Here is a 26587-nt window from a genome sequence, read left to right on the forward strand (position 1 = left end):
CAATACTAGCACAAGTACTCCCTAGTTTTAAAAGATTGACCTAACACATCAATGTCTTTCCTAAAGTACATGAAAATGTTAGTAGTAGGAATAACATGCATAAAATGAAAAGAAAAAAGTGAGAAAGAGGACATGACGTAATATTGCATTAAAATGGCTCGACCTATAGTGGGCTCACTGGCTGCCTGGCTTCACTTACAAACTGTGACCACAATTTTTTGCTGGGATTAAAATTTACTTTTTTTCAAGACAAATTTAGATGCAGATGATAGTGCTCAGTAAACCCAGCAAAATAAAGACTGGAAAAAATTAGGAAACAAACAAAATAGGAAAAGATTAAAAATATAAAGGACACTTAAAGTAGAACACTGAAAGTGACACTAAAGAAATGAAGTCAAGACTCAAGAGAGATTAGATCTGGAGAAGAATAAGCTAAGATGCATATGCTTTAACCTCAACCTCAATTTCCTAGCCTTAACCTTGACATTTGGGACCCGCTTTCTCTTTCGTTTATCAACGGCTAGCATGTATGTTTGACCATATGGTCTGCAATACCATGGAGTATAACACAAGACAATCTTAGCTTGGTCACAATTTAATGCAATTAGAGAAAATAGATATTAGTACTCGTATAACTTTTCCCAACAACACATATAAATACATAATGACCCACATTGATAAAAGAAGGGACAACTAAACAAATTAGATTAAGGACTACTCCTCATATTGTCACACGGTTTTTGGGGTAAAACCTCTTTGGGTGCCACTCAAGTTGTATTATACATTGGGTATTAGAGTTAGACCGGGAATCTTACATGTGAAGGCTGAGTACTACTGCTCAAAGCCTCAAAGGCAACATATTTATACAAAATTCACTAACTTTATTTACATAATACAAACTAAGCTAAATGCATGTCCTTCATATTAGCTAAGTTGCGATAGCTAAGGCTTTTCTATCTAATGTCATTCTGCTAAAATCCTCTAATTAAATAGCACGAAAACCCTTTAGGACTAGCCAACTTTGTTTTTCTTTAATTTCAGCTCAACTCCATAGTTTGCGAGCCAATTTGCAACACGATCAGTGTCATGATAACAACGATAAATTCAATTCAACATTAGTCATCTGCGACTACTCTATATACGACATGTCTCATTACTCCCATATATAAACTTGAGGAATTCGAGTTACACGAGTACACGACTTATACCACCAACCTAGCCTAGTGTATGAAAAATGCCAAAAGGAATTTAGGCCAATGTATCACATAAAGATAGATGTAATGTAAATTATGTTAACATATTGCCACTATGTTAATAATGGCCAAGCTTTTTGGGCGGTGTGAAGAGTGACTAGAAACAAGAGTACAAGAAGAAAATGGAGGATTTCTGCCTCTCTATCTGGCGCATCACATAAACAATTTATACAACCGCCCCACACAGCAACCTTCTCTCTTCTCTTCTCTCTTCTTCCCTTTTACTTTGCTTCACTGGTCACTGTGCACTTATTAATGGACTCACTCTTTTTCTCTCTCCTAAATCCTATTCCCTTAATTTAATTCTTCCCCTTTTCCCAATCTTCCATAAAATCACTTCACACTCTTCCCATTTTCAATAAAAAGTTCCTCCATTTTTCTGTATTTTACCCCTTTTAAATATATTGGAGGGCACTTTCTGGGGTTTATTTTTCTGGGTTTTGATTCTTAGCTCTGTTTCTTGTGAAATTTCAACAAAGATCTCATCTTTTTTTTCTGGGTTTTTTGTTCCTTGCGAAAAATGGAGAGGATTAAGCTTAATTTCTTGCATTTACTCTTGCTACTTTTAGTGGGTGTTGCTGTGTGTCAGAATGATTCAGATGAAGTTTCTGGAATTTACATTGTTATTCTCAAGCAAGCTCCTTCTGCTCATCTTTACTTCAATGAATTGAGTCAAAAGCATAAACCTGGGTTCAAAAAACATACTCCCATTAAGTCAAGCACATTTCACAAACTTAGGTAAACCCATATTTTTCTTCAATTTCATTTTAGTTATGATTATTTGTCTTTTTTACTAATATATTGTGTTTCTAATTTGGGTTTTTGCACATGTATATTATTGTTAGTAATTATAATGGGATAATTTGGAGGGATTAATCATTTTTGGGATATTATTTTCAATTATTTTGGAGGGTTGTAACATAATTTGTAATTATATTCTTCAAAAAAATCATTTCTGTATAATGTATGTTACATTACATGGGATCATGGATGTGTACAACGGTCAATTTATTTGTCTTTTTTGTGAGAAATTAAGGGTTTTAGCAATTGGCCATTTGGCCCCAACTCATTTTTTTTGGATTTCTTGGATTTATTATATTAGGGGTCTTGTCTTTCTCATTTATGTCCTACCAATGCTTGTCCTTTTGACTTATTGCCAATTTATTTGATTTAGATTGATAAATATTACTATTTGTTGTTTTTTGTCAGTTGTATATTAAGATATTTGTGTTCTGTTACTTCTGTTACCTAATTTTAGATTTTTTATTTGATCCTTATTTGTTGAATACTAGGGATTTACTTTACCTTCTTGTAATATGATTTGAGCTTTCTGAATTATAATGTACCTGATTTTCCCTCCAACGATGTGAATTATTCAGGAATGACTCGAAAGTGGATCCTCATTACGGTTCGTATATTGCACGAGTACACGATTCGTTGTTGAGGAGGGCGTTGAGAGGGCAAAGATATCTGAAGCTGTATAGCTATCACTACTTGATTAATGGGTTTGCTGTGCTTGTTACCCCTGGGCAGGTATAATGTTTACCATGTTGTGTTATGCATTATGTGCACAACTTATAATGATTAATTAAAAGTCCTATTACACTTAACTTTTCATGTCTCATTCTATTGGGTTTAATGATTGTGTTCCCCACCCCCCTTTTCCCTTCCTTTGATCTTCTTTACCCATTGGTGTGCATATTGGCTGGTACAGACATGCTTAGACCCCGTTCATGAGTACAGTACACCCTCTTAAAGCTTTTCACCCGCCTTGTTAGGCAATTGTCAGACTCTCTGTTTAGGCGCATTTTAATTACATTAACTGCATATGTTTCATTGATTTTGTATGTCGTGGACGGGGATATTTTTAATGCAATAATCGTGTTTGTGTAACTTATGAAAATATATCTTGACATGGAAAGTAGATGATAATTGCCAATACTAAACCTTTTTTTTGGTCATAAATCACGGTAACTTACTGTTTGCTAATACTGACTTTATATGTAAAATTTTTAAGGCAGACAAGCTTTCTAGAAGAAGAGAAGTAGCCAATGTGGTACTAGACTTCTCTGTTAGGACTGACACTACACACACACCTGAGTTCCTAGGATTGCCTCAAGGGGCATGGCCTCAGGAAGGAGGATATGATTCTGCAGGAGAAGGGGTTGTGATTGGACTTATTGATACTGGGATCGATCCTATGCATCCAAGTTTTTCAGATTCTATGGAAGCAAATGCATATCCAGTTCCGCAACATTTCTCCGGAATCTGTGAAGTTACTAGGGATTTTCCTTCTGGTTCTTGCAACAGAAAACTTGTTGGGGCGAGGCATTTCGCTGCATCGGCCATAACAAGAGGGATTTTCAATTACAGTAAGGACTACGCATCACCTTTTGATGGTGATGGACATGGGACGTAAGTTTCTTGTGCTTTTGGGTGTTATCACATCTTTCTAGGTCATTTATTTTTTACTATTGCCCTGCATGCAGTATACTGATGCTGATGAAAGCTCATTCCTGATACCAAAGTTTGCCTAATATTTTCGAATGTATGTTTCTTGTTATCACTAGCTTATGTGATTTTATACTTGTTGCGTTGAAATTGGCTAAGAATGGATGGTGTGCTGAACCGTTAGCTGATATGATAATACGAGGGGAAAAATGATAATTGAATAGTTGATAATGAGCTTTCTTGAGGTTTATAGTAACGTATTGCATAACTGCATTTTTGAGGTTCCATATTCAGCAGTTTGATGGTTTTGCATTATTCTTATGAAAAACAAATCAATAACATCAGCACTATCACCCATTATCAATGCAGTCGAAGCAGGGGTGTGGGAATTGAATAGGTATAATTGAATAATCATTGTCAATCTATAACAATACTAACAACATTCATAATAATTGAAGTACTAATCCTCATGTTACATTTCATTCAATTTTGCATCTAGTAGGACTTATTTTCATGGGGGTCCTATGTATAATAGAAAATTAAGCTAGTGGTTTCTTTAGTGCCGTAAGTTTGTGATTTTTTTTTTCTTTTTTTCTTTTTTTTTAAAAATATAGAGAGATGGAATCATAAATTTGATGTTGCTATTCTTATGTCTGCTTCTTGGCTATGAATATAGGCATACAGCTTCAATTGCATCAGGAAACCATGGTATTCCGGTTGTTGTATCTGGGCATCTCTTTGGAAACGCAAGTGGAATGGCTCCTCGCTCACAGTAATGCATCTGAACACCTTTCTGTTGCTATCAATAATTTTACATTCCCTATAAAAAAAATTATACATTCCTTATTACGAGTATTTTTCATGGAATAGTCATTAAGGGGGATTTTGGCTTTATATTATGGGGCAAAGAATTCCTTTAATAGCAGTAGAATATCAATGATTCAGAAGCTAATTTACTTGCAAGTTCAGGTTGTTGGAATACACAATTGACGTTTTTAGCTAATTGTTTTCAAAAGCAACTTGCATATTCTAGGTGGTGTCTGGTTGCTGTTTCATTTTGGAGCATTAAATTTCTCATGTTGGTTTCATACGTTCCTGCTATATTTAGATTATAGAAATTAATAAAACACAACTCGTTTAATATCTCAGCTATTTCCTCAACTTATATAAGCCGTCAACCAATTGTCTCATATAGTCATATCTAGGCTGGTTGGCCTATATAAATCCCTTGTTGTTGGCTAACAATTATATATGAGTGTCGATGTAGAAAGCTCAGATTAAGATTATTTTCTGCCTTTTTGGTTTACTTATTCTTTCAGAATAACCATTAGCTATTATGACAAATGTTCCTTTATACCATCTTCAGGAGTTGAATGAATTTATTGATCATACATTCACACAATTTATTTCACTCTTTTCAGTGTTGCTATATACAAGGCATTGTACAAGGGTTTCGGTGGATTTGCTGCTGATGTAGTTGCAGCCATAGACCAGGTACCTATCAGTTATTCATTATGATGATATGATACAAATTTCTAGTCTCCTCAAGTATGACGGAGGACACTGCATTTGTACCCAAGTGACAGATATCAGAAATTCTCCCTTGGAAAATGTAAAGGGACAACTACAAGACTGTGGTCTCTGAAAATGATATGTTTGCATGGTCATTTTCTCCATTGTGTCACTCTAGAAGGGGGAAGGGTGTGTGTGACTGTGATAGTGTCATGCAAGACTACTTGTTTCATAAATATTATTCTTTGTTAGCTCATTTAGTTGTTTCCTAAAACTCGTTAGCAGTCTAGTTCAATAAAAAAAATTTGCTCTTATAAAAACCCTGATGATGAATTTCTTCTTTCCTCTTTACTAACTGTGTAGGTTCATACTCATTTATGCAGGCAGCTCAGGATGGTGTTGACATTCTTAGCTTATCGATCACACCCAATAGGCGTCCTCCAGGAGTTGCCACATTCTTCAATCCTATAGACATGGCCTTGTTAACAGCTGTCAAAGTTGGTATATTTGTAGTACAAGCAGCCGGAAACACTGGTCCAGCTCCTCGCAGTATTTCTTCCTTTAGCCCATGGATCTTCACAGTAGGTGCTGCTTCTCATGACAGAGTTTATAATAACTACATATCTCTTGGCAACAATGTGACCTTATCTGGGACTGGACTTGCATGTAAGTCTGAAGCTTTACCATATGCATTTATGATAGTATTGTTTTTTTCTTTTTTGGAAAACCCAACTTGTGATAGCTCCATTGTCCACAAATGGGCTATAAGTTAAGATTAGACTCTAGTTATTCAGCTCAATTTATGATAGTAGTGTTTTGTTGAATGGTACTGCTATGATCTGTGTTAATATAATTATTGATAAGGGTGTTACTGTTGTGGTTGAACTTAAGAACATCCTTAGAATTTGAGAGGAGTTGCTGGTTCATGGGATTTGGTATCTGTTTCTCGCTTTCCTGTTGAACTCATGAAGTCAGGTTTTTTTTGGGTGAATTGACATCCGTAACACCTATGTGTTAGTAATGTGTGCATTGGTCCATGGGGTAGTAGTGCTTAATACTCCAGTACTGCTATAATCAAAAGACTTAATATCATAAAGGTTGTGCAACTTTCTATTATTTGGTCTTGGTTGTAATTTCTAGCTGGTGTTTCAGTTAGCAATAACAATTAATAAGGATTGTTATCCAGCAAGCTTGAATTAGACTAAATAAGTATATTTTTCCTGTTTATTTGATTCTGTATTTGGCCATCACAAAATTCAAGCTACTCATTCTTTTCTTTATCTGAATTTTTATCTGGTTCACAGCGGGTACAAATGACACTATGTATACATTGATCTCTGCTGCGCATGCTTTGAGCAATGATACTGCTGCTCCAACTGATATGTACGTTGGGGAATGTCAAAATCCCAGTAGTTTAAATCCAGACCTTGTTGCTGGAAACCTTTTGATCTGTAGTTACTCAGTACGTTTCGTGCTAGGAGTTTCCACCATCAAACAGGCTTTGCAGACTGCCAAGAACCTTAGTGCAGCTGGTGTTGTGTTTTACTTGGATCCTTTTGTTTTAGGGTTTCAGATAAACCCAACTCCTATGGATATGCCAGGCATCATAATTCCTTCAGCAAATGATTCCAAGGTACCCTTTTTATTTATTTATTTTTTGAAGCATGTACGGACAGTCTATAATTTCCTGCTTCTAAGCGTACCTACATTCGTCTCAAATTGTCAATAAGATTATAAGAGATCTTTGCCTGTGCAACTGCACTGTATCTTCCGTTCATCCTCATCAATAATTTTTTTTTTCCTTTGACAGGTGTTACTCCAATATTACAATACCTCTTTGGTGAGAGATGGGACCACCAAAAAAGTTGTAAAATTTGGAGCGGTAGCCAGCATTTCTGGTGGACTGAAGCCAGATTTCAGTTATTCTGCTCCGAAGGTGATGTACTACTCTGCTAGAGGTCCAGATCCAGAAGACAATTCTCTTGATAATGCAGATATACTGAAACCAAATCTGGTTGCTCCAGGAAATTCAATTTGGGGTGCTTGGAGCTCACTTGGTACTGATTCTACTGAATTTCTAGGTATATATCCATTTACATGGTGTCTTGCTGATAATGAATATGGGTAAATCTTAGGTGAAACTGACTTTCTTGCTTCAAAATGTAAATTGTATAGGGGAGGAGTTTGCTATGGTGTCTGGGACAAGCATGGCTGCTCCTCATGTTGCAGGACTGGCAGCTTTAATTAAGAAGAAATTCCCTACTTTCAGTCCAGCAGCTATTGCCTCTGCTCTTTCGACGACAGCTTCACTTCGTGATAAGAATGGAGGGCCAATCATGGCCCAGCGTGCTTATTCTAACCCAGATGTGAACACATCTCCTGCAACTCCATTTGACATGGGCAATGGATTTGTTAATGCAACTGCTGCTCTAGATCCAGGACTCATCTTCGATTCAAGTAAGTCTCACATTTTGGAAAACTATAATATGCTACTGTCGCCAATAAGGTTTAATAATGAACTGCTAATGATTCTTCCTTCTATTATTTGTATTATTTTTTTTTATTTTTTTTGACGATGTTATTTGTAATCTGAAGTGATAATGAATATGGTCATATAATTTCTCATGCTTCACAAGCTAAACTGGGATGCAGATGTGAATTAATCTTGTAATTCCGTGGAACATTGGCAAAGGAATTTTAAATGCCGCCATATTAGGATATAACTAGGCTTAGCCCCGATTATATGACTCAAATTTTGCACTTAGTGAGGGATCTAATTTGAACACAGGCAAATAAATATCAATATGGGTTCATGTTTGAGTTCTCTGCACTAAAGTGATTTGAAGCAATGTCGAATGCAGTTGAATAAGATGTATCTAACTCCATGCATCTTTAAAGAAACGTCTTTTATAACCTGTCAGAATTGCGATTTTGTTTGATAATGGTCTGGTAACGAGTCATCTCTGAGGCTCAATTTATGTTATAAGTTTGATGCCGTGGTAATGTGGTATGGAATGACGAAATAGTGACACCAACAGTGTTATAAATCTGACAAATGTACACTTTTTCAGACAATTATTTCGGTATTACCTTTTGATATTTCTTTGCCATCATCTTTGCTGCGCAATAAAATCTGACATATATGCACTTTTTGATGCTGCAGCCTATGATGATTTGGTTTCCTTCCTTTGTGGTATAAATGGTTCAGCTCCAGTAGTGTTAAACTACACAGGTCAGACCTGTGATGGGATTCCTACTATGATTGGCTCAGACTTGAACTTACCCTCTATTACAATCGGGACACTAAACCAAACTAGAGATGTCAATCGAACAGTTTTAAATGTTGGTGTGAATGAAACTTTTCGTGTTGGTTGGAGCGCTCCTTATGGTGTTTCTATGAAGGTTGAGCCCACACACTTTGTCATTGCAGCTGGAGAGAAACAGGTACTGACTGTATCTCTGAATGCTACTATGAACAGTACTGCTGCTAGTTATGGTAGGATAGGTCTTTTTGGGGATCAAGGTCACACTATAAACATTCCTTTATCCGTCATCTTTAAATACTCTTACAATGTAAGTAGCAGTTGATGACTATGAAAATGATTATTTCTTCTATTGTCCGAGCATGGAGGTCGGCTAATTGTATCTTACTAATCTTTTCACGGGGGTGCTGATTAATTTTTTTTGATTCAATACATGTAAAGTAGTTGTACTATGTTCAGAATGTAGATATGTGAGTGTATGATAATTAAAAAGAAAACATTCTATTTCTGCACCTTTCCATTAATATATTAAGAGTAAAAGTTCTTACAATGTACTACTAGTAGATGTGGCTAGTCCAAACAATGATATTTTCAAATAGATTATTGAGTATAATGATCTAAGAATGAAAAGCGTCAGTCTTTTTTCTTTATTCTTCCATTTAGCTGCTTCTTCTGTGGAGAGAATCAGGGGTTCAGGGTTTCATCATTACCTGGAGTCATTGTTGTTGAATTCTGTGGCATCATTTTAGCCGGTGGATTGGGGAAGCTGGGTGGAACGCCGCTTGGGGTACCGGGGATGGGACCTGAAGGATTGGACGGTCCTGTGGGTATCGGTGAAGGGATGGTGGGCATTGAAGGGTAGGTAGGTAAGTTGGGGAAGGGATATAGGGGGAGAAAGTGAGGTGGAAGAAGCGGTTTGTGAAATGCTGGAAAAGCCATAGATGCTGAAGGCTTATTTTGAGAGGGTGCTGCCATGGCTGGCTGTCCAATCTGGGGTGATGGATCGGGTAAGTTATTCTGTAGCAAACGACGGGCAGCCACATGGTGCGAAGTGAAGCAAGCAACCAGCAAAAGAGCTAGGAAAATGATCGTATGAGACATCTTTGTTGATATTCTTTGATTCAAGGATTTAAACAGATGATGAAAGGGTTGTTTTCGAGTCGAGGTTAAGTGCTTCTGACTTTTGAATCTGAAAGAGGGTTATATACTTATATAGAGTGTGCTGGAGAGGGTTGAAATGATGCATTGCATGGTGTTTCTAATCCAAACCTAATACATTAAATCAGGTTTTGCATGTTATTACAAGGGTAATATAGATAGACAAAAAGAGAGTTCACATGTTCTGTATGAAGTTTGACTAACTTATAATGTCAAGTAGGGAAAAATGTTATAGGTGTTGCAAAATTTGCAATTTCTAACATTTTCTGCATATAGTGCCAAGTTTTTTGTAAGAACAGACAGAGAAAGAAAGAGGGGGGGAGGGGGAGTTATCTCGTAGGTGATTCTAACATCTTGTTTGGTTGTTGATAGGTACTCCGTAATAAATAGTGGTAATGGTAATGATTTTATATTGTTAAAAAAAAAAAAAACCGCGTTAGCACCCATGGCCATGGTAATGCTATTTCCTCAAATATTTTATTCAAAATTTTCATTACCACTGTAAAGATGGTATTATGTGGTAATGAAATTTGTGAACAATAAACACATGTTTGGAGAATTGAAGGTAAGGTTCCATTGATAGCGATGAAAATAAAATTTCTTAGCAAAATTACATATACAAATCTATTACCATTCCCACAATTAATGACCACTCACCATGGGTACAATAAGAGATTGAGAAATTAGTTTTTAGTGGCTTAGTGTCAGACTAAGAGTAGGGGAAGGGATGAGGGGATACAAGATTTTTTCGCTGGCACACTTGATGATTATACTCCTTCCGGTTCACAATGTAGGTCGTTTTAGCTGTAGTTTATTAATTCAAAATTTAGACTACCTTAGGTTTTTGGCGGAGTGTGTAATACATTTTTATTTTTAAATTCACACAATCTTGTTATAATGTACTAGGTGTGATTCAAATCTCAGAAACAGAAACCCAAAACTAGAAAAATCTGTAATTCTAATGTTTGCTGTTGTGCTGGTGTCATTAACACAAAGCACACTGCATACAGAGGATTTTACACAATGCACATTACAATTCTGGAGGAGATGTATGAACTGCCATTCGTAAATGGTGAATCTCCTCCTTGGAGCCTGAGTTGCTATCTCTGGCTCTCTGCATATGCTGTCCCTGGCTTGAATTAGTTTGTCTCGACGTAGTTACATTTCTCATCCTCTTTAGCATACACGGATACACCCCAAGCTCAAATTTCGAACATCATCCATATTCCATACTACACTTCCCTACTCTGTGTCTAGTCTCGACGTAGTTTGTTCTATGAGAAGTTGAGGACTTATTATAGTGCAGAATAACATAAAAGTAAAACACGCGAGATTTTAACATGGTTCTATACATTTTATGCATTCTTGGTTAAGTAAAAAGTTCTCTGAACTCATCTAGTGAAGAAGTTACAAAGCCAACTCTAATCCCCCAAAAGTCCTTAGATACTGATAATGAGTTCCAAGATCCTGATAAACTCGAAGACATACTGATGGAGTGAAATGAGAGTGTGTGTATCAAATTCCAGAGTGCAGAAATCATCGACTCTGTATAGACTCTCTAAGTAGACTATAAGTAGTTATCCTGTAGTAAATGAGGCTTGTGCTGTTTTCATCTAGGAACTAACGCGACATGCCTCTCAGATGGGATGACTGTTCTGCCTTAAATCTTGTTAATTTCATGAAAGGAGTTGATTGTTTGGAGGTAAAGTAGTAATAGTCCTGATAAGTTATAACATGTACATATACAAGTATATTATCAATTAGTTGAAAAGAAAATTATATATTTTTTGCAGCTTTCTATTAATGTATTGGAAGTAAAAGTTCTTACAAAGTACTACTAGTAGTCTAGTAGATATGGCTAGTCCAAACAAAGCTAAATTTCTAATACATTATTGAATACAATTATCTAAGTATGAGTCCCGTGGGAGACCGGCTTATATTATTACATCAGATCAGTTTTCTGCTTCTGTGAGACGTTTCAGATTCAGGGGTTCATATTGGGAGTACTTGACGGATTCTCTGTTGTAAAGTTAGGTGGTGGAATGGGAAAGCTAGGTGGTACGCTGCCCGGGATACTGGGGAGGGATCCTGTGGGAATCGTAGGGAATGTCGGTCCTGTAGGCGTGGGCAGTGAAGGGATATTAGGCAGGCTGGGGAAGGGGATAATTGGGAAGAAGTGTGGTGGAACAAGTGGTTCCTGAAATGTAGGGAATGTCAGTGATCCTGGAGTTTTTCCGAGTGAGGGTGTTGGTAGAGTTGGTAGTCCGAGCTGGGAAGACGGATCGAATAGGCTCATTTGTAGCAAATGGCGTGCAGTTGCTTGGCCTGAAGTGAAGCAAGCAATCAATGAGAGAGCAAGAAAGAAATTTCGCCGTGTAGTGCAAGGCATTTTTGGTGATGTTCTTTGAGCTCAAAATACTAATAGGGAATAAAGATGTAGGTTTCTAATAAGGCAATGCTTAGTGACATTAAGTTAATGAGTATGAAAGGAGTTTTATATTGTGTAAAAGTGTTTAAATGATGCATTGCATGGTAATTCTAATCCAAACCTAATAGTTTCAAAGTCAAGTTCACAAGTTATCTATGAAGTTTGACTAACTTCTTTTGTTGAAGGGAAAAAAACCAGTTTTGTTCAAGTAGTGTGAGATTTCAAAGTCACAATTGTTGGGAATTAAGAACAACTAGCTAGGTAGATCGGAAGAGAGTCTCTCGACAAGTGGTTTTATTTTCTTCAAGGGGCTTTTTCCCTATTATTCCATCTTTTCGTGCAGATTTAGTTGTCACATTACTAGTTTAAATTATACTTTGTTGTGTGTTACAATTTTATATTGGACGAAGACATTTTATAAATTCAGAACCTAATTAAGTCAGCTAATTTATAGTTCCTACTAATAAAGAATCTAATACAATGCAGAGACTTGAGAACCCAGAAAGGTTGAACTACTAAATAAAAAAACATTGAAAGTCAGAAGCAATAATCTTCAACATTAAAAAATTCCTGCACATAAATTTTTAACCAAGATTTAATAATTTTATCAAAACTACAGTGTATAATAATTTGTAATAGATAAAAGATAATAAAAAGAAAATTGTTACAGAAAAGATAGAGAGAATATATAAAAATTATGAAGAAAAGAAAGAAAGGAAGCTTCTTTAACACAATGGAAATCATATTAATCTCTGCAATTTTTTTTATATCATTCATATTCATAATAATAGATTGACAATATATAAATGTGATAGCTAGTCAAATATAAAAGGATGGTAAGATGGCTACAGTTTTGAATTTTCGATAAAGCTACTGCTAAATCATCTCCAAAACCTTCACCTTAATCCAAACCACACCTACTGTAAATATAAATACTGAAAGAAAAATTTCTTATTCGAATTTAGTTTGCAGAGACATTTTGAAGTAATCCCTTAAGGCTTGCTGTTGCTACTGCTGCTTTCAGCTGAATTCTCATTCTGATCATGCAGTTGGCGCAGTTCCTGTGACCTCTGCACCATTCTTCTCATGATCGACGTCTGATAATAAGGAATGTCATCAGGCGGAGCAGAACCAGAAGCACCATCAGGTATGAGAGCTTGAGTTGAAGCTCTCTGATCAAAAAGTGTCTTACACCTTGAAAGCATAAAAGCTTTTCCTCTCGCTTCAAATTCTGCCCTACTCTTCATCTTCTCTTGTATCGCTTTCAAATCCTTTTGCAATTGTTCACAGAAAGGATCCCTTGCCTCTCCTGAGGCTGTCTGCATCAGATTTGTTTTATCCTGCTCAAGAAATGATACAGCTTCGCTTAGCTCTCCTCGTACTGCCATTGCTTCTGCCTTGGAAATGTTTTCTGCTATTCCAATGCGGATTATCTCTCTATCTACCTCTCTCAGCATGTCTTTTGTTGAAACGTCCTCAGCTGGTGGCCGGGGAATTTCAACACAGATGATGTCAGACGTTATGTATAGGTTAGACAGTGGGTCTTTGTAGGAACAATTGACCTCTAACAACCGCGTTGTTGAGGTCTCCTGATCAGCTGGTGGGACTGAGACACACACCAGGAACATTCTCTTTTCTTCCGAGTACAAATCCACCATATGTATCACTCCATGTATCCCATCAGCATTGATACAGCTGCGATACCTGCTGGAGAAGATGCACTTAATTTGAACCCCTGGAGAGACACATCTCACTTTTAATTCCACTTCTTGTGCCTTAGCACTAAACAATCCGCCTATGCACTGAGCAAAGGCGTCTTGGATAGTATCAATTGACTCGATATATGAGAAGGTCCCGCCTGAACCATCTGCTATGGCGTGCAGGGCAGTAGCATTGTGGTCATGACCAAGCCCAAATGTGTGTACAGGAACTGCACCAGTTTGCGAAACAGATATTGATGAGTCATTAGTACGGAGGTAAAGCGGGAGAGTTTTGAGGGCGTCAAGGGAATCTGTATATCTTCTGTCTTGACCGTCAGAAAGAAGAATAATACTTGAGACTGGGTTCATTTCACTCCTCTTCTCCAGGATCACCGCGGCTGTTTTCAGTCCTGCAATGATGTTAGTAGAGTCATGGGTGTGCTTGAACTGGATAGTGTTAACTCGCCTTACATCAGTCATCCCACTAAGTTGGGTCAGTTGTTGTTTTGAGTTAACAAATGTGATGATAGACAGCTGGTCTGAAGGGCCAAGGTTGTCGACAACAAACTTTATTGCCTGCTTGGCGAGCCTGATCTTTTCACCACCCATACTGTCACTCACATCTAGAATTGCAATGAGATCGAGTGGGGCATGGTCAATCTGCCTAGGGGCCTGAAGGCTGATGAGGACAGCAAAATTGTCGGATTGTTTGGAGTTGCTTAGTACAGGGTACTGAGGTAAGCCTGTTACTATCATGTTAGCATTGTGAGGGTGTGTTGAGGTTGGAAAGGAGTCGGTGTTGGTGTTGTTGATGGGTGCCTCAGGGGTAGGGGTAGGGGTGGGGGCAGGGAGGGGTTCGCCATCTGCGAAGGAAGTAGGCTCCAAGGTAAGTGGTGAATATGATTGTATCATTTGTATGAAGAGGTCTGTCCAAGTAGTGCGACAAGTAGGGCAAACGCGACAGCCAAGCTTAACCCTGGAAGCAATGCAGCTGATATGGAAATCATGAGAACACTCTGCTGTAAACAAATCCTTGCCTTGCCCTATAACCATCTTTTCAAAGCATATGTCACATAGTTCCTAAGGCATCACAACAACAACATTATAAAATCAATGAGTTGTATATATACATCACCAGTTCATCAAAGATAAAAGAAATCCATTTAAACATAAAAAAGGAACCTGAAAAATACAGGGGTAGATATATACTACAGCATGAATCATGTATTTCTTACAACTTAACTATGTTTGTCAAAAAAAATTTAAGGTGATAAGTATGTAATACATAAAAATCATATACGAAGTATATTTCTTGAAATCTATAGCTAGTCAACATTTAATTACTAGGGAAAAAACCGATACAAAGTTAGATTCTCATTTACATTTGAAATAAATAGATTATACAATCTGATCATAGAAGTTGAAACATAAAATTCTGATTAAGTTTCAATGATTTAGTACGTACATGTGTTTAAATATTTATTAATTTTGATTAATCAATCAAATTATATAATTGAACCAACAAAACAAACTGTTCTTGGAGCAATTTGAAATTCCAAGTTTATCTCATTGATTTACATATTAATTGAATTGACAACTCTATATGACTATATCGAACCTAAAAATATACGTAAATTCATTATGAATGAAAGTGCAACCTACATCAATTGTCAGAATTTGACATGAAAAAAATTATCCAACAAAAGAACATGCACCAAACACACACCAATTTGAGCAAATTCACTCTAGAGTTTGGACTTGGACATGAACAAATCAATAATAATAACAACTCTCTAAAATAACTAATCAGTCAAAATTATTACTCTTAAAACTTCTCAATTACATGCTTATCATCTTTACATATAACATAAGTACATAAAATATATGAATATGCAGAATTACAACTATCACAATCTCAATTACATTGCATTTGTCAAAAAAAAAAAAAAAAACAATCACAAAAAAAAAAAAAAGAAAAAAATGTACACCAAAATGGTGTAAATAAAACATAAAGAAACTGGTTAAGATTAATAAGAACTAATGTATAATAATAAATAAGGAGTAATTCAGTTTACCTTGGTTTTGGTCTCCATTTTTTTCAAAGCACTCTAAACAAATTTTTCTCCCTAACAAAGATAAATGGACTAACTCTCTCACTTTCTTTGAGATAGTAGAGAAAAATTGACTTGGTGTGTTAGACTTAGATGGCTACTAGCTTGGTGTTTATATAGCTGTCCAAATAATGCCTTTGGTTTGGTCACTAAGGATTTAGAGCTACACATATCAATATCTTATTGTTTAATTACATTACGTGTCAAAGATCAGTCAGATACGGATCACACAATATGTAAAACTCTGGATATTTAGGCATAATCTCATATTTCTAAGTTTTACAAAGATAATCAATAATGATTTTGTCTTTTGACGTCAGTAAATCAATAATGATTTTGTCTTTTGACGTCAGTAAATCAATAATGATTTTGTCTTTTGACGTCATTAAATCAGCAATGATTTTATATTTTCACGCGCTGCCAACAAGGTTTTTTAGGATTTTATCAAAAAATCATCTAGAAAGTTCATGAATAATTGATTAGTATTGTATGTGTGAGTATGTAACGAGAAATTGATTATGCCCTTTTCATGTGAGTAAATCAAGAATGATTTTGCATTTTCACGCGCTGCCAACAAAGTTTTCCATGATTTTATCAAAAAGTCATCTAGAAAAGTTCATCAATAATTAATTAGTGTATGAGTAACAAGAAATTGATTAGTATATGAGTTATAAGAACCCAAAAATTAGTGATTATGTTGATGTCAATATGTAATAATTTGCCTATGCTCATTTCTATTCACCATGATTTCATTAATATAATAATTATTATTTTTTAGTTTTTATTTTTATTTTTTATTTTTTTTATTGTTATTAGCACTTCTTTAGTGTAAATTGAACTTGGTAATCCTTATTAACATATTACCAAAACTTATCCTTTTCCAAAGTTATCTTAACTTATAACTCTATCTGTTTTTTTTGAAGTGTTACAATTAGTCAATTACATACTAATTTTTTAGGGTTACACTTCTATATATTTTTTTGGGCAAAATTCTACCTTTTAATACTAGTAATCTGTATATCTCTCTTTCCACTCACCCTCATAACTTTTTTTTCCCCTTCATATATTTCTATAAATTATTAACTTCACAGTACAACTTAGGGCATGTTCACATTTACTTAATTTCAGTTCAGTTCAGTTCTGTTCAGCTCCAATCAGTTCAATTCAGTTCAGTTCAGTTCAGCTTAATTCAGTTCAACTCCTAATTTTCCTCTCTCATAAAATATTCATTTCAGCTTAGTTCAGTTAAGTTCAGCTCCAATCAGTTCAGTTCAGCTCCAATCAGTTCAATTCAGTTTAGCTCTAATCAGTTTAGTTCAGTTCAACTCAATTTAGTAAATGTGAACAGACCCTTAATCTAAGTGCTAGTTAAAGTGTAACCTTTATTTAAAAACGTAAAGAGGGAGCATCGATCTCTTACATGAACTTATTAGTGTTATTGTTAATGTTTAATTTGTTCACTATGTTTCATGATAATTATTGACTCTGTCAAACTTGACATGCAAATGCATATGTTTAACGAGTTGTGCCTAGTTAATCTCCCAAGTAAACAAAATTTGTTTTGTTTATAATCGTCTACATGCGTTTTTTCATGTACTAGTTGAGGGGTACATGTGTAATTTCCCCACAAAACATTAAATGCAAGTTGCAACTAGTATTTGGACAGCTCACCAAAAGTACTGAATAAATGACCCCGCTTTTTAATATATTTACATAAATACCACCAGATTAACAAATTATACGGGTGAAAACAAATTATATGTAGCAGTTGGAAACGAGATTGAAGAAGCAACATCAATCCTATTGGGCAATAATGTTTACAAGAGGGGAGATCTGTGTAATTCATGTTCATGTGCCTGTCCAAAATATCCATCAACCAATAAGTAATTGCGATTACCCTTTTCGTGGTGGTTGATATCTTAGGTTTGCTGTTTGCTGTTTGCAGAATCATTAGTTTGTATATTCCTACATTCCAATTTTACTTTTGCTTTTGTTTTTGCTTAGATTTTTTATTTCTAAATGATCAAATTTTTCAAAAAAAAAAAAAAAAAGAAAAAAAGAATTTGAATCATGCTAATCACCCTAATTTAAATTATTGCAGATGGTTTTCGAGCACCTTCATGGGCTGTCAGAGATGGAGCACTCAAAGAACAGGAAAGAAAGGTGGACAAAATGTTAGATAATTGTATTAAGAGGTGTGCCAGAAATGATGTATGATCTCATTATCCCCTTTTCTTAAGGCACAATTTATATCTCATATAAATTCATAATCCTTTAAGATAGCACAAAGTAGAAGTTGAATTATTATACTCTCAAGATTCAAAACTTTAGAATAAGGAATGAGCCAAACGAAAACTGTTTTTGATTTTGAAAGTGCTCGTGTGGATATGTCCAAACAACCTTGGAATTTCTGTATAAACAGTTTCAAGGAAACAACAGAAGTTATTGTCTAAAGCTTGGCCAAAGAATCTCTTTCTTTGGTGTATATGTGAGTCTTGTTTAAAAATCAAAGGTTTCAATGTTGATATGTTATGTGTGTGGCTCTTTCCATCCACCTTAAGCAATTGCATTTATGGGCTCTCTTCCACAGTCTCACCCCCTTCTCTTCATTCATATCTCAATCTATCATTTTTGTGGTCCTTTTGGGCAGGTTCTGTTTGAAAATATAATTTTCAAGAAGGAATCAGTAACTGATGGAATTTTGGAACTCATATCTAAGCTAGGGATACGGAAATTGGTGATGGGTGCAGGAGCGAACAACATCTATTTGAGGTGTAGATACAGATTTTGCTTTGCTTTTCCGTTTTTTTTTTTTTTTTTTTTTTTTTTTTTCTGTTATGCTTTCTATGTTACGGTCTTGATTTTATTGTAACAACTAATGATAATAGTGACCACGTTATATTCACTATGCTGTGACAAGAACTACATGTTTTGACACAATTACAATTCAATGATTCAACCTATAGACTAAAATGTATTTTTTTGTTGCCTTAATATTGCAAGAGAAGTGCAAGCCTTCCCTCAAGAAAGTCTAATTACGTGCTCCTGGTTTCTGTCATATCTTCTTTGTAAGCAATGGTCTTCTGATCTGTATGAGGTATATATATGGTACAAAGAAAATTTCCGTTGTTAATAGCTGTTTAATTTCCATATCACCTAAACTGTTGCTATATTAGGAGATGCCTTTATTTTGTACTTTGAAGTCTGAACATCTTAAAATAGCATACTTGACTATCAATTATGGATCGGGGGAGTATGATAGAAACATGCTTGTTCATTGTGTGTTCAATGTAAAGCTTTTGAAGTGATTTGGAACATAAGTGTTGCTTAGGCTGGTAGATTAGTATCCTTACGAATTATTTGGTTGAAGATGCATGGCTAGATACCAGATAAGACTGGCAGTCTGCGGTAGTGCGGTAGCAACCATGTACCTTTACCCCTGAATAATAGGATATCTTCTAATGAAAGAAAATGCAATTTGTGAGAAAATAATATTGAATGCAAATACTAATTTCAGCAACATAAATGTAGGGAATTGGAAGAGGAGTTGCAGAAGTACAGGAAACAACGAGATGATGTGAAAATGGAGTTGCAGAAGTACAAGAATCAATTTGATGAAGTGAATATGGAGTCTGATGATTCCCAGAAAGCATCAAGATCAAATATTCCTGCAATTTCCGGTGAGTTCTCACAATTAGATCTTGTGGAAGCTACTAAGTTCTTTGATCCATCATTGAGAATTTGGAAAGGATATAATGGTAATGTGTACAAAGGCTTCCTACATGACTGTGAATTGGCAACACAGACACCTATACCTTATAGGTTGCAGTATATTACAGAGTTTAAACAAGAGGTAACAATATTCATCAAGAGTTATATGTCTATATCTGTCATACTTCATCTTATGGACTTAAGAACATACCCTTTTATTTCTTTTAAAGAGAGTAGGTGTATAATTTCCATAATGTAGATAGTATGGGCCTATGGTTGCTCCATTTCTTGTTGTTTATTTGTTCCTGACTATTTCAGTCATACAAAATTAATTTAATGTTTGATGCAATGTAAATTTTAAAAAATTTATTATTTTAATTGTAACTTGCTTCTGCTTGCATCAATTGTACTAAGTAGGTTGATTTTTTAAGCAAGCTACATCATCCAAACGTGGTGAAACTCATTGGTGCCTGCCTAGATCCCTTGGCTCTCATCTATGAGCATCTTCCCAAGGAAGTCTTGAAGACCGACTTAGTTGCAAGGGAAATACTCCCCCCTTACCATGGCAAACAAGAATCAGTATAGCAACTGAGATATGCTCAGTGCTTAACTTCCTCCATTCCATCCAACCTTGCAGCATTATACTCGGTAATGTAAACCCAAATAATATACTTCTTGATGCCAATTTTAGATGTAAGCTCAGTGTATTTGGCCATATCATCCCAAACAATAGGCAGACTCTTACAACTGATGAGCAGAGCGATTCTTACACAGACCCTGATTTTCAAGGAGAACATCTTTCTCCTAAATCTGATGTATATTCTTTTGGAATTATATTGTTGCGCTTATTAACTGGAAGACCTGCCTTGAGGATAGTGGAGGAGGTTCAGCATACTCTAGAGAATGGTCGTCTCTATAGCATCTTGGATTCGTCTGCTGGTGACTGGCCGATCACACAAGCAAATCACCTGGCTTACATGGCTTGGAAGTGCTGTCATGTCAAAGCAAAATGCCGACCAGACCTTGATTAAGAGACATGGAGTGTTCTGAAAGAAATGATGATGCCATGTAAAAGCTCATCTAACCCTCCTGGTGACAAAGTACCCTCTTATTTCATTTGCCCCATTTCTCAGGTTCGTTTACCTTGGATCAAACCTTGTATCATGAGTTCATGTTTTTTAATCTTCTTTTTGTTTTTCTATGAACTTTATTTTACTTGTAGATATCCTATGACTTTATCTGAATTAGCTACTTGAATGTAGGAAATAATGTGGGATCCACATATGGCTGCTGATGGATCTACATACGAAGCAGATGCTGTTAGACGGTAGTTTGATGGTGGTCATGATACTTCACCAATGACTAATCTTAAACTTGATGACCAAAAACTTATTCCTAACCGAGCTCTACGATCTGCAATTCAGGATTGGCTTCAGCAGCACCAACAGTTATTCATCTGACCTACTTTAGCTTGCCAATTCTCCTTTACTAAAATCAGGCATTGTTTGAATTATGTACAGCATGGATGTGATTTGAGGGTTCTTAAGTAGAGATGTTTTTTTATCATTATATTGTGTAGCAATCAAAGGCATATCTTTTGCTTGCAGGGTGTAGCAATCATGTGTATGATGACTTGTTCAACTTTGTTAATAAATTATTTCAGTTTGCTCATAATAAGAATCTCCCTGAACTTGGATTGGGTATATGGAAGAATCTAAGAGCTCATAAATTAATATAATCAAATTTAGTTTGTAAAAGCCAATTTTGTTCCATAAAATTAAATTTCAGTTGTTAGAAATCAAGAATTTTACTGCTTACCGTACTTATTGGTGGCGGATCCATATAGTATTAATTTCACCGGTTCACATATGAAGTAGAGTATGCAGCTGGTTATTGTGTTGTAGGGTGTGGTGAAAGTGGGTCCGGCAATGGTGGCGGCTGGTTAGGGAGTTAGTCCATATGGTCCAGTCTATATGCATCATATCTCTGTAATATAAATTACATTTGTCATTTTTACATGAGATTTGATGACTGATTCTGTCAACGGAGTCACTATCCAAGAAATGCATATAGACTGGATCAAAGTAGTCCAGTTTTTGTTGAAGTAGTAATAGTATTAGTTGTAATAATCTCGATTAATATTTTAATACACTAATTAAATTCTATGACTTTGACAGCTTAATTGCTCTTCTATTAAGTTTATTTCAGTTGAATTTTATTAATTTCTTGTCTTCTAATTATGGATGATCATAACAAGCTATATGTGGCAGTTGGGAAAGAAGAGGGTGATGATAGAAAATCAGTTCTAAACTGGGCTTTAAAGTTTTGGAATGGGGAGACCATTTGTGCTGTTCATGTTCATGTGCCTACCCAAAAGACTCGCCAACAAACAAGTAATTATAAAATCATTCATTTGTAACTTCCAACTTTTCGATTTGATGTTTCTTTTTTTCAATTATTTGCTTGGATTTTCATTTTTCTTGATGATACAATTTGAATGTAGGATATGGTTTTCGATCTCCTTTAAAGACAGTCAGAGGAGTGGAGGTCAATCAAGAGTTGGAAAGACTAAAGGTCGAAGAAATGTTAGATGATTCTCTTAATATGTTTGCCCTTAAGCAGGTATGATCTTTTTATACCCAAGTTTATCTCTCGGATCATAACAGCACCAGGTAGAAGTTGAATAGTCATAGTCTCGTAGATACATAACACTATAATAAAGAATGAGTGAAATAATACAAGTATGAAATTTCTGTAATCCTTTTGGCAGGTTCCGGCTGAAAAAATAATTATCGAGAAGGAGTCTGTAACTGATGGGATTTTGGAACTCATATCTCAGTTAGGGATACAAAAACTGGTTATGGGTGCAGGAGCCAACAGCAGATTTTTGAGGTTCTGACACAAATTTTGCTAAGCACTTTCACATTTTGTACTCTGTTTTGATGTCTACTTACTTTTAAAGGAATGGAGTAACAAGTAACAACTTATGATATTATTGGCCAAATACGAGGCATTATTTTGAGAAAAGGCAAATTTTATGTTTAATATGTTTTGGCACACATGCAACTCAATCTATTGACTAAAATGTCCTGTTTTGTTGCCCTGATATTGCAGGATAAAACCAAAACCCACCTCAGAAAAGTCTAATGAAGTCCTTAATAAGGCTCCTGATTTCTGTCACATCTGGTTTGTATACAAAAGTCGTCTAATATATACGAGGTATATTTTACTACTTGGAAAATAATTTTACAATGTGTTCATAGTCTTACAGATTCAGTGTTACTTGAAATTGATGATTTTGTGTGTACTGGCTTTAAATCTTTTCAATTGTTTTGTTGGTATGGTGTCATAATTACTGTACAAGGTGAGTATTGAGAATTTTGCAGAAAGGTTTAGAATAGTTTGTTTGTGTACATAAAAAATAAGCCTAACATTGTATTCTCTCGAACTGGAATCAGTTGTCACATTATTTGAACCTGTCAGAATTAGGGATATATGTGACATGATTAACAAAGTTTAGAGCAACAACATGCCTTTTCCTCTTCTTAATGAGATCAATATTAGTGATTGCAAGATACTGATTTCAACACGTCGATACAGGGAAGCCATGAGGCAACTGAATCAGCATCTGGTAGAAAATCAGTTGAACAGACTGAGTTATTTAGAACAATCTATCGATTTACCATCAGCTGAATCATCACCGTTGTCTCAAAACATGCATCATGATTCGTCACCTGCTACTGTACTGGTAGGCATTCAGCCCCTGTTCCTATTACTAAAGATAGTCATCAACGGCTGAGGACTTAAAATTTTGGTGGGTAAAGGGATATAGGATTCAAATATTTTGTGCGGGAAGTTAAAAGTTGATTTTTCTTAAGGATTTTTCAACAATAATCCTAAATTAACTCAAGTATTAAGTATTCATTTCTACTTGAAATTCTATTAAACCAACTGAATCTTTGCTTTTCAGCAGCAAAATATCATAGACAATGATTCATATGATCAACTTCAGCAACCCTTAGCACAAGCTGAAAAAGTTAGACAAGAAGAAGCTTGTGAAGATTCGGAGGGACGGCAGAAAGCTGAGAGCGAGGCCATGAAGGCAATTCACAGTGTAAGTTTCAAATATATTCTATTCCATTGAAACAATGAATAACTATTTTGTTGGTTTGAATACCAGAGATTCTATAAGTTTTGTTTTGTTTTAGTTTATCATGGGGAGATCAAAATTGAAAACTCAATAGATTCTCTCAAAGCTAGCATTTTATACAGTCAGAGACACTAACAAAAGCCAAGATTATGTCATTATGATTTGTCTGAATTTGTGTGTGTCATCCTTGAAGAAATTCCCTTTTTTAGAGGCATTGAGCATGAAAATGACCCTATCACATTCACATAATATGTCAATCAAACAGCTTACTTTGTTTGTAAAGCAGTTTGGTGAAGACTAAGTGGAATTTTTTCTTTCCCTCTTTTTTTCTTTCTTTCACTGCATTGAAGATTTTTATTTTTAATTATCGACTTACATGTATGCAGTTGAAAGCTTCTGATGAAAAGCTAAATAAGATGAAGGGGAAAATAAACGATCTACAGCTCAAGGTACATAAAGGTTTAAAGGTGCTTTACCAAGCAGCAGCAGCTGGTGAGTTCTTATCAATTGAAATTGAGGATGAGGATGAGGAAGAAGAGAAAATGCTCTTCACGGAATATTTGCAGAAGAACAAGAAGCAATGTGATAAAGTGATAATGGATTTTGATGATACTCTTGATGTATACCTATCTGCGGATGATGATTCTGCTGAAGTAGTTCAAGTGTTGGAGGAACAAGTTTCCCAGGAACCATCTAGTTCAAATGTTCCTATGTTTTCCTGTGAGTTCTCCCAGTTAGATATCAGAGAAGCTACTATGTTCTTTGATCCATCATTGATAATTCATGAAGGAGACAATGGCATTCTATACAAAGGTTGCCTGCATAACACTGAAGTCGCGATAAAGGTACTTAAACCTGATAGCTTGCAGGGTAATGCAGAGTTCAAACATGAGGTGAGAAATTTAACTACACTTTATTTGTAATCTTGCATTTTAAACAAGAGAAATTTTGTTCTGATGATCATTAACTGTAAAATCATATTGTTTTTGGAGAGTTTGGATTATAGAAGAATTTTTGGAGAAACTACGTTGTATGAAACTATTATTGCATATTTGCATGTATGTAGTGAATAGATTATAAGCATAGTAATATTAGCAATCACTTTTGAACTGTTCCATACCTCGTGTGCATAATTTGAACTTTGCTTGTAGGTTGATGTATTAAGCAAGTTGCGCCACCCAAACCTGGTGAGTCTCATTGGTCCATGCCATGACTCCTTGGCTCTCATCTATCAGTATCTTCCCAATGGAAATCTTGAAGACCGACTGAATTGCAAAGACAACACTCCCCCGTTACCATGGCAAACAAGAATTCAGATAGTCATTGAATTGTGCTCAGCCCTTAACTTCCTGCATTCTATCCAACCTTGCAGCATTATACACAGTGATTTAAAGCCAAAAAATATACTTCTGGACGCCAATTTCAGCTGCAAGCTCAGTGGGTTCAGTTTCTGCCATATTATCCCTAACAACAAGCAGACTCTCACAATAGATGAATTAATGGGAACTTCTTCTTACATAGACCTTGACTCTCTAGATGATGGACTTCTTTCCCTTAAATCTGATGTATATTCTTTCGGAATTATATTGCTGCGCTTATTAACTGGAAGACCTGCCCTGAATATAGTGAAAGAGGTTCAACATGCTCTGGAGAATGATTATCTCCATAGCATATTAGATCCTGCTGCTGGTGACTGGCCGGTTGTACGAGCTCAACAACTTGCTCATATGGCTTTGAAAAGTTGTGACATAAAAGCAAAAGACCATCCAAACCTTGGTTCGGAGATTTGGAGAGTGCTTAACCCAGTGATAACTTCAACTGAGAGCTTTTCTAGTCCTCTGCAGCCTGTCAGTGGAGACCAAATACCATCCTATTTCATTTGTCCCATTTTTCAGGTTTGTATTTTTCGTAGCTTGAAGATATATATGCAGCATAAGTCTATGGTCTACCCTTTAAATTTTTCCCAACTCGCTTTGACACATTTGTCAGATATCTTTCATTGAATGAGCTTAACTTGAACATGTAGGATATAATGCGGGATCCACATTTTGCTGCTGATGGATTTACATATGAAGCAGATGCTGTAAGAGGGTGGTTTGAGAGTGGTAGTAATACTTCACCAATGACTAATCTAAAACTCAGTAATCATAATCTTACTCCTAATCGTGCTCTGCGATCTGCAATTCAGGAGTGGCTACTACAGCACCATCTTGTTTAGGTTATCTCACTCATGTTGTCTACCCCAAAAAAGTTTGTTTCTGATGTTTTGTACAGAATTGATGTGCATTCTTTTGTAGGTAATTGTTCACTACATTGTATAGTAATTCAAGGCATTTTTTTAAAGGTAAGTAAAAGAAACGTTAGGACACTTACACAAGAGGGGAAATCCTGATCACCTGTTGTATAGTTATTGGTGGCTTATTTGCTTCCTGCAAGAAATCATTTGTATGTTGATATTTTTTTTAAGGAAATCCTAATGTATAGTAATTGGTGGCTTATAATTTGTTTCCTGTAACAATTCGTTTGTATTAATGATTTGTAACGTTTTTGGTCTAAATGAGCATGCATAATGACAAACTAAGCAACATAAGCTTGAATTTAGCAAACTTAATTGCAAAAGAACCTGCAGAAATGTTGATCCTTCAAAGCTAAGTGGTACTCGATCAACTAGGATCGCGGCTCTTTATAATACTCCTTAAGATTTAATTTGTACTATTACTACGTATTAGAATACCATTAATAATAATTATTATATTGCGGCTCTTTTACAATAGTTTCTTCATAGTTTTTATTTATTTTTTTTTTATTTTTTTTTTGTTGTAAAAAATCGCATATGTAAGGGACTTGAAA

The 26587-nt window shown here is 35.6% G+C and overlaps 4 protein-coding genes across 7 annotated transcripts; 3 read left to right on the forward strand and 1 right to left on the reverse strand.

Moving 5' to 3' along the window:
- Nucleotides 1–1217: 1217 nt before the first annotated feature.
- LOC110681827 (subtilisin-like protease SBT2.3) lies at nucleotides 1218–9129 on the forward strand. The gene is made up of 10 exons (XM_021857957.1): nucleotides 1218–1991; nucleotides 2633–2786; nucleotides 3271–3668; nucleotides 4381–4476; nucleotides 5126–5198; nucleotides 5600–5882; nucleotides 6521–6849; nucleotides 7027–7297; nucleotides 7392–7673; nucleotides 8380–9129. Exons 1-10 carry the CDS (start codon nucleotides 1774–1776, stop codon nucleotides 8802–8804), a joined length of 2529 nt encoding a protein of 842 aa, XP_021713649.1. The 5' UTR covers nucleotides 1218–1773; the 3' UTR covers nucleotides 8805–9129.
- Nucleotides 9130–12823: 3694 nt separating this feature from the next.
- Nucleotides 12824–14937, reverse strand: LOC110681680 (uncharacterized protein sll0103-like). The gene has a single exon (XM_021857818.1). It carries the CDS (start codon nucleotides 14816–14818, stop codon nucleotides 13058–13060), a length of 1761 nt encoding a protein of 586 aa, XP_021713510.1. The 5' UTR covers nucleotides 14819–14937; the 3' UTR covers nucleotides 12824–13057.
- A 2681-nt stretch (nucleotides 14938–17618) lies between these two features.
- LOC110681829 (U-box domain-containing protein 33-like) lies at nucleotides 17619–20721 on the forward strand. Of its 2 annotated transcripts, none has more exons than XM_021857961.1 (5): nucleotides 17619–17759; nucleotides 17978–18087; nucleotides 18527–18648; nucleotides 19408–19729; nucleotides 20005–20721. In XM_021857961.1, exons 1-5 carry the CDS (start codon nucleotides 17690–17692, stop codon nucleotides 20170–20172), a joined length of 792 nt encoding a protein of 263 aa, XP_021713653.1. In that variant the 5' UTR covers nucleotides 17619–17689; the 3' UTR covers nucleotides 20173–20721. The 2 variants fall into 2 exon arrangements, with proteins under 2 accessions (XP_021713653.1, XP_021713654.1); XM_021857962.1 differs by having other exon boundaries at nucleotides 19408–19556; nucleotides 20005–20131.
- LOC110681828 (U-box domain-containing protein 33-like) lies at nucleotides 20436–26294 on the forward strand. 3 transcript variants are annotated; one of them, XM_021857958.1, is made up of 11 exons: nucleotides 20436–20720; nucleotides 20850–21034; nucleotides 21858–21980; nucleotides 22091–22209; nucleotides 22358–22479; nucleotides 22702–22806; nucleotides 23188–23335; nucleotides 23558–23701; nucleotides 24124–24630; nucleotides 24889–25632; nucleotides 25764–26294. In XM_021857958.1, exons 2-11 carry the CDS (start codon nucleotides 20965–20967, stop codon nucleotides 25953–25955), a joined length of 2274 nt encoding a protein of 757 aa, XP_021713650.1. In that variant the 5' UTR covers nucleotides 20436–20720; nucleotides 20850–20964; the 3' UTR covers nucleotides 25956–26294. The 3 variants fall into 3 exon arrangements, with proteins under 3 accessions (XP_021713650.1, XP_021713652.1, XP_021713651.1); XM_021857960.1 differs by having other exon boundaries at nucleotides 24124–24582; XM_021857959.1 differs by having other exon boundaries at nucleotides 23561–23701.
- Nucleotides 26295–26587: the final 293 nt, after the last annotated feature.

Source organism: Chenopodium quinoa, unplaced genomic scaffold, assembly GCF_001683475.1.
Source record: "Chenopodium quinoa cultivar QQ74 unplaced genomic scaffold, ASM168347v1, whole genome shotgun sequence".
NCBI lineage: Eukaryota > Viridiplantae > Streptophyta > Magnoliopsida > Caryophyllales > Amaranthaceae > Chenopodium > Chenopodium quinoa.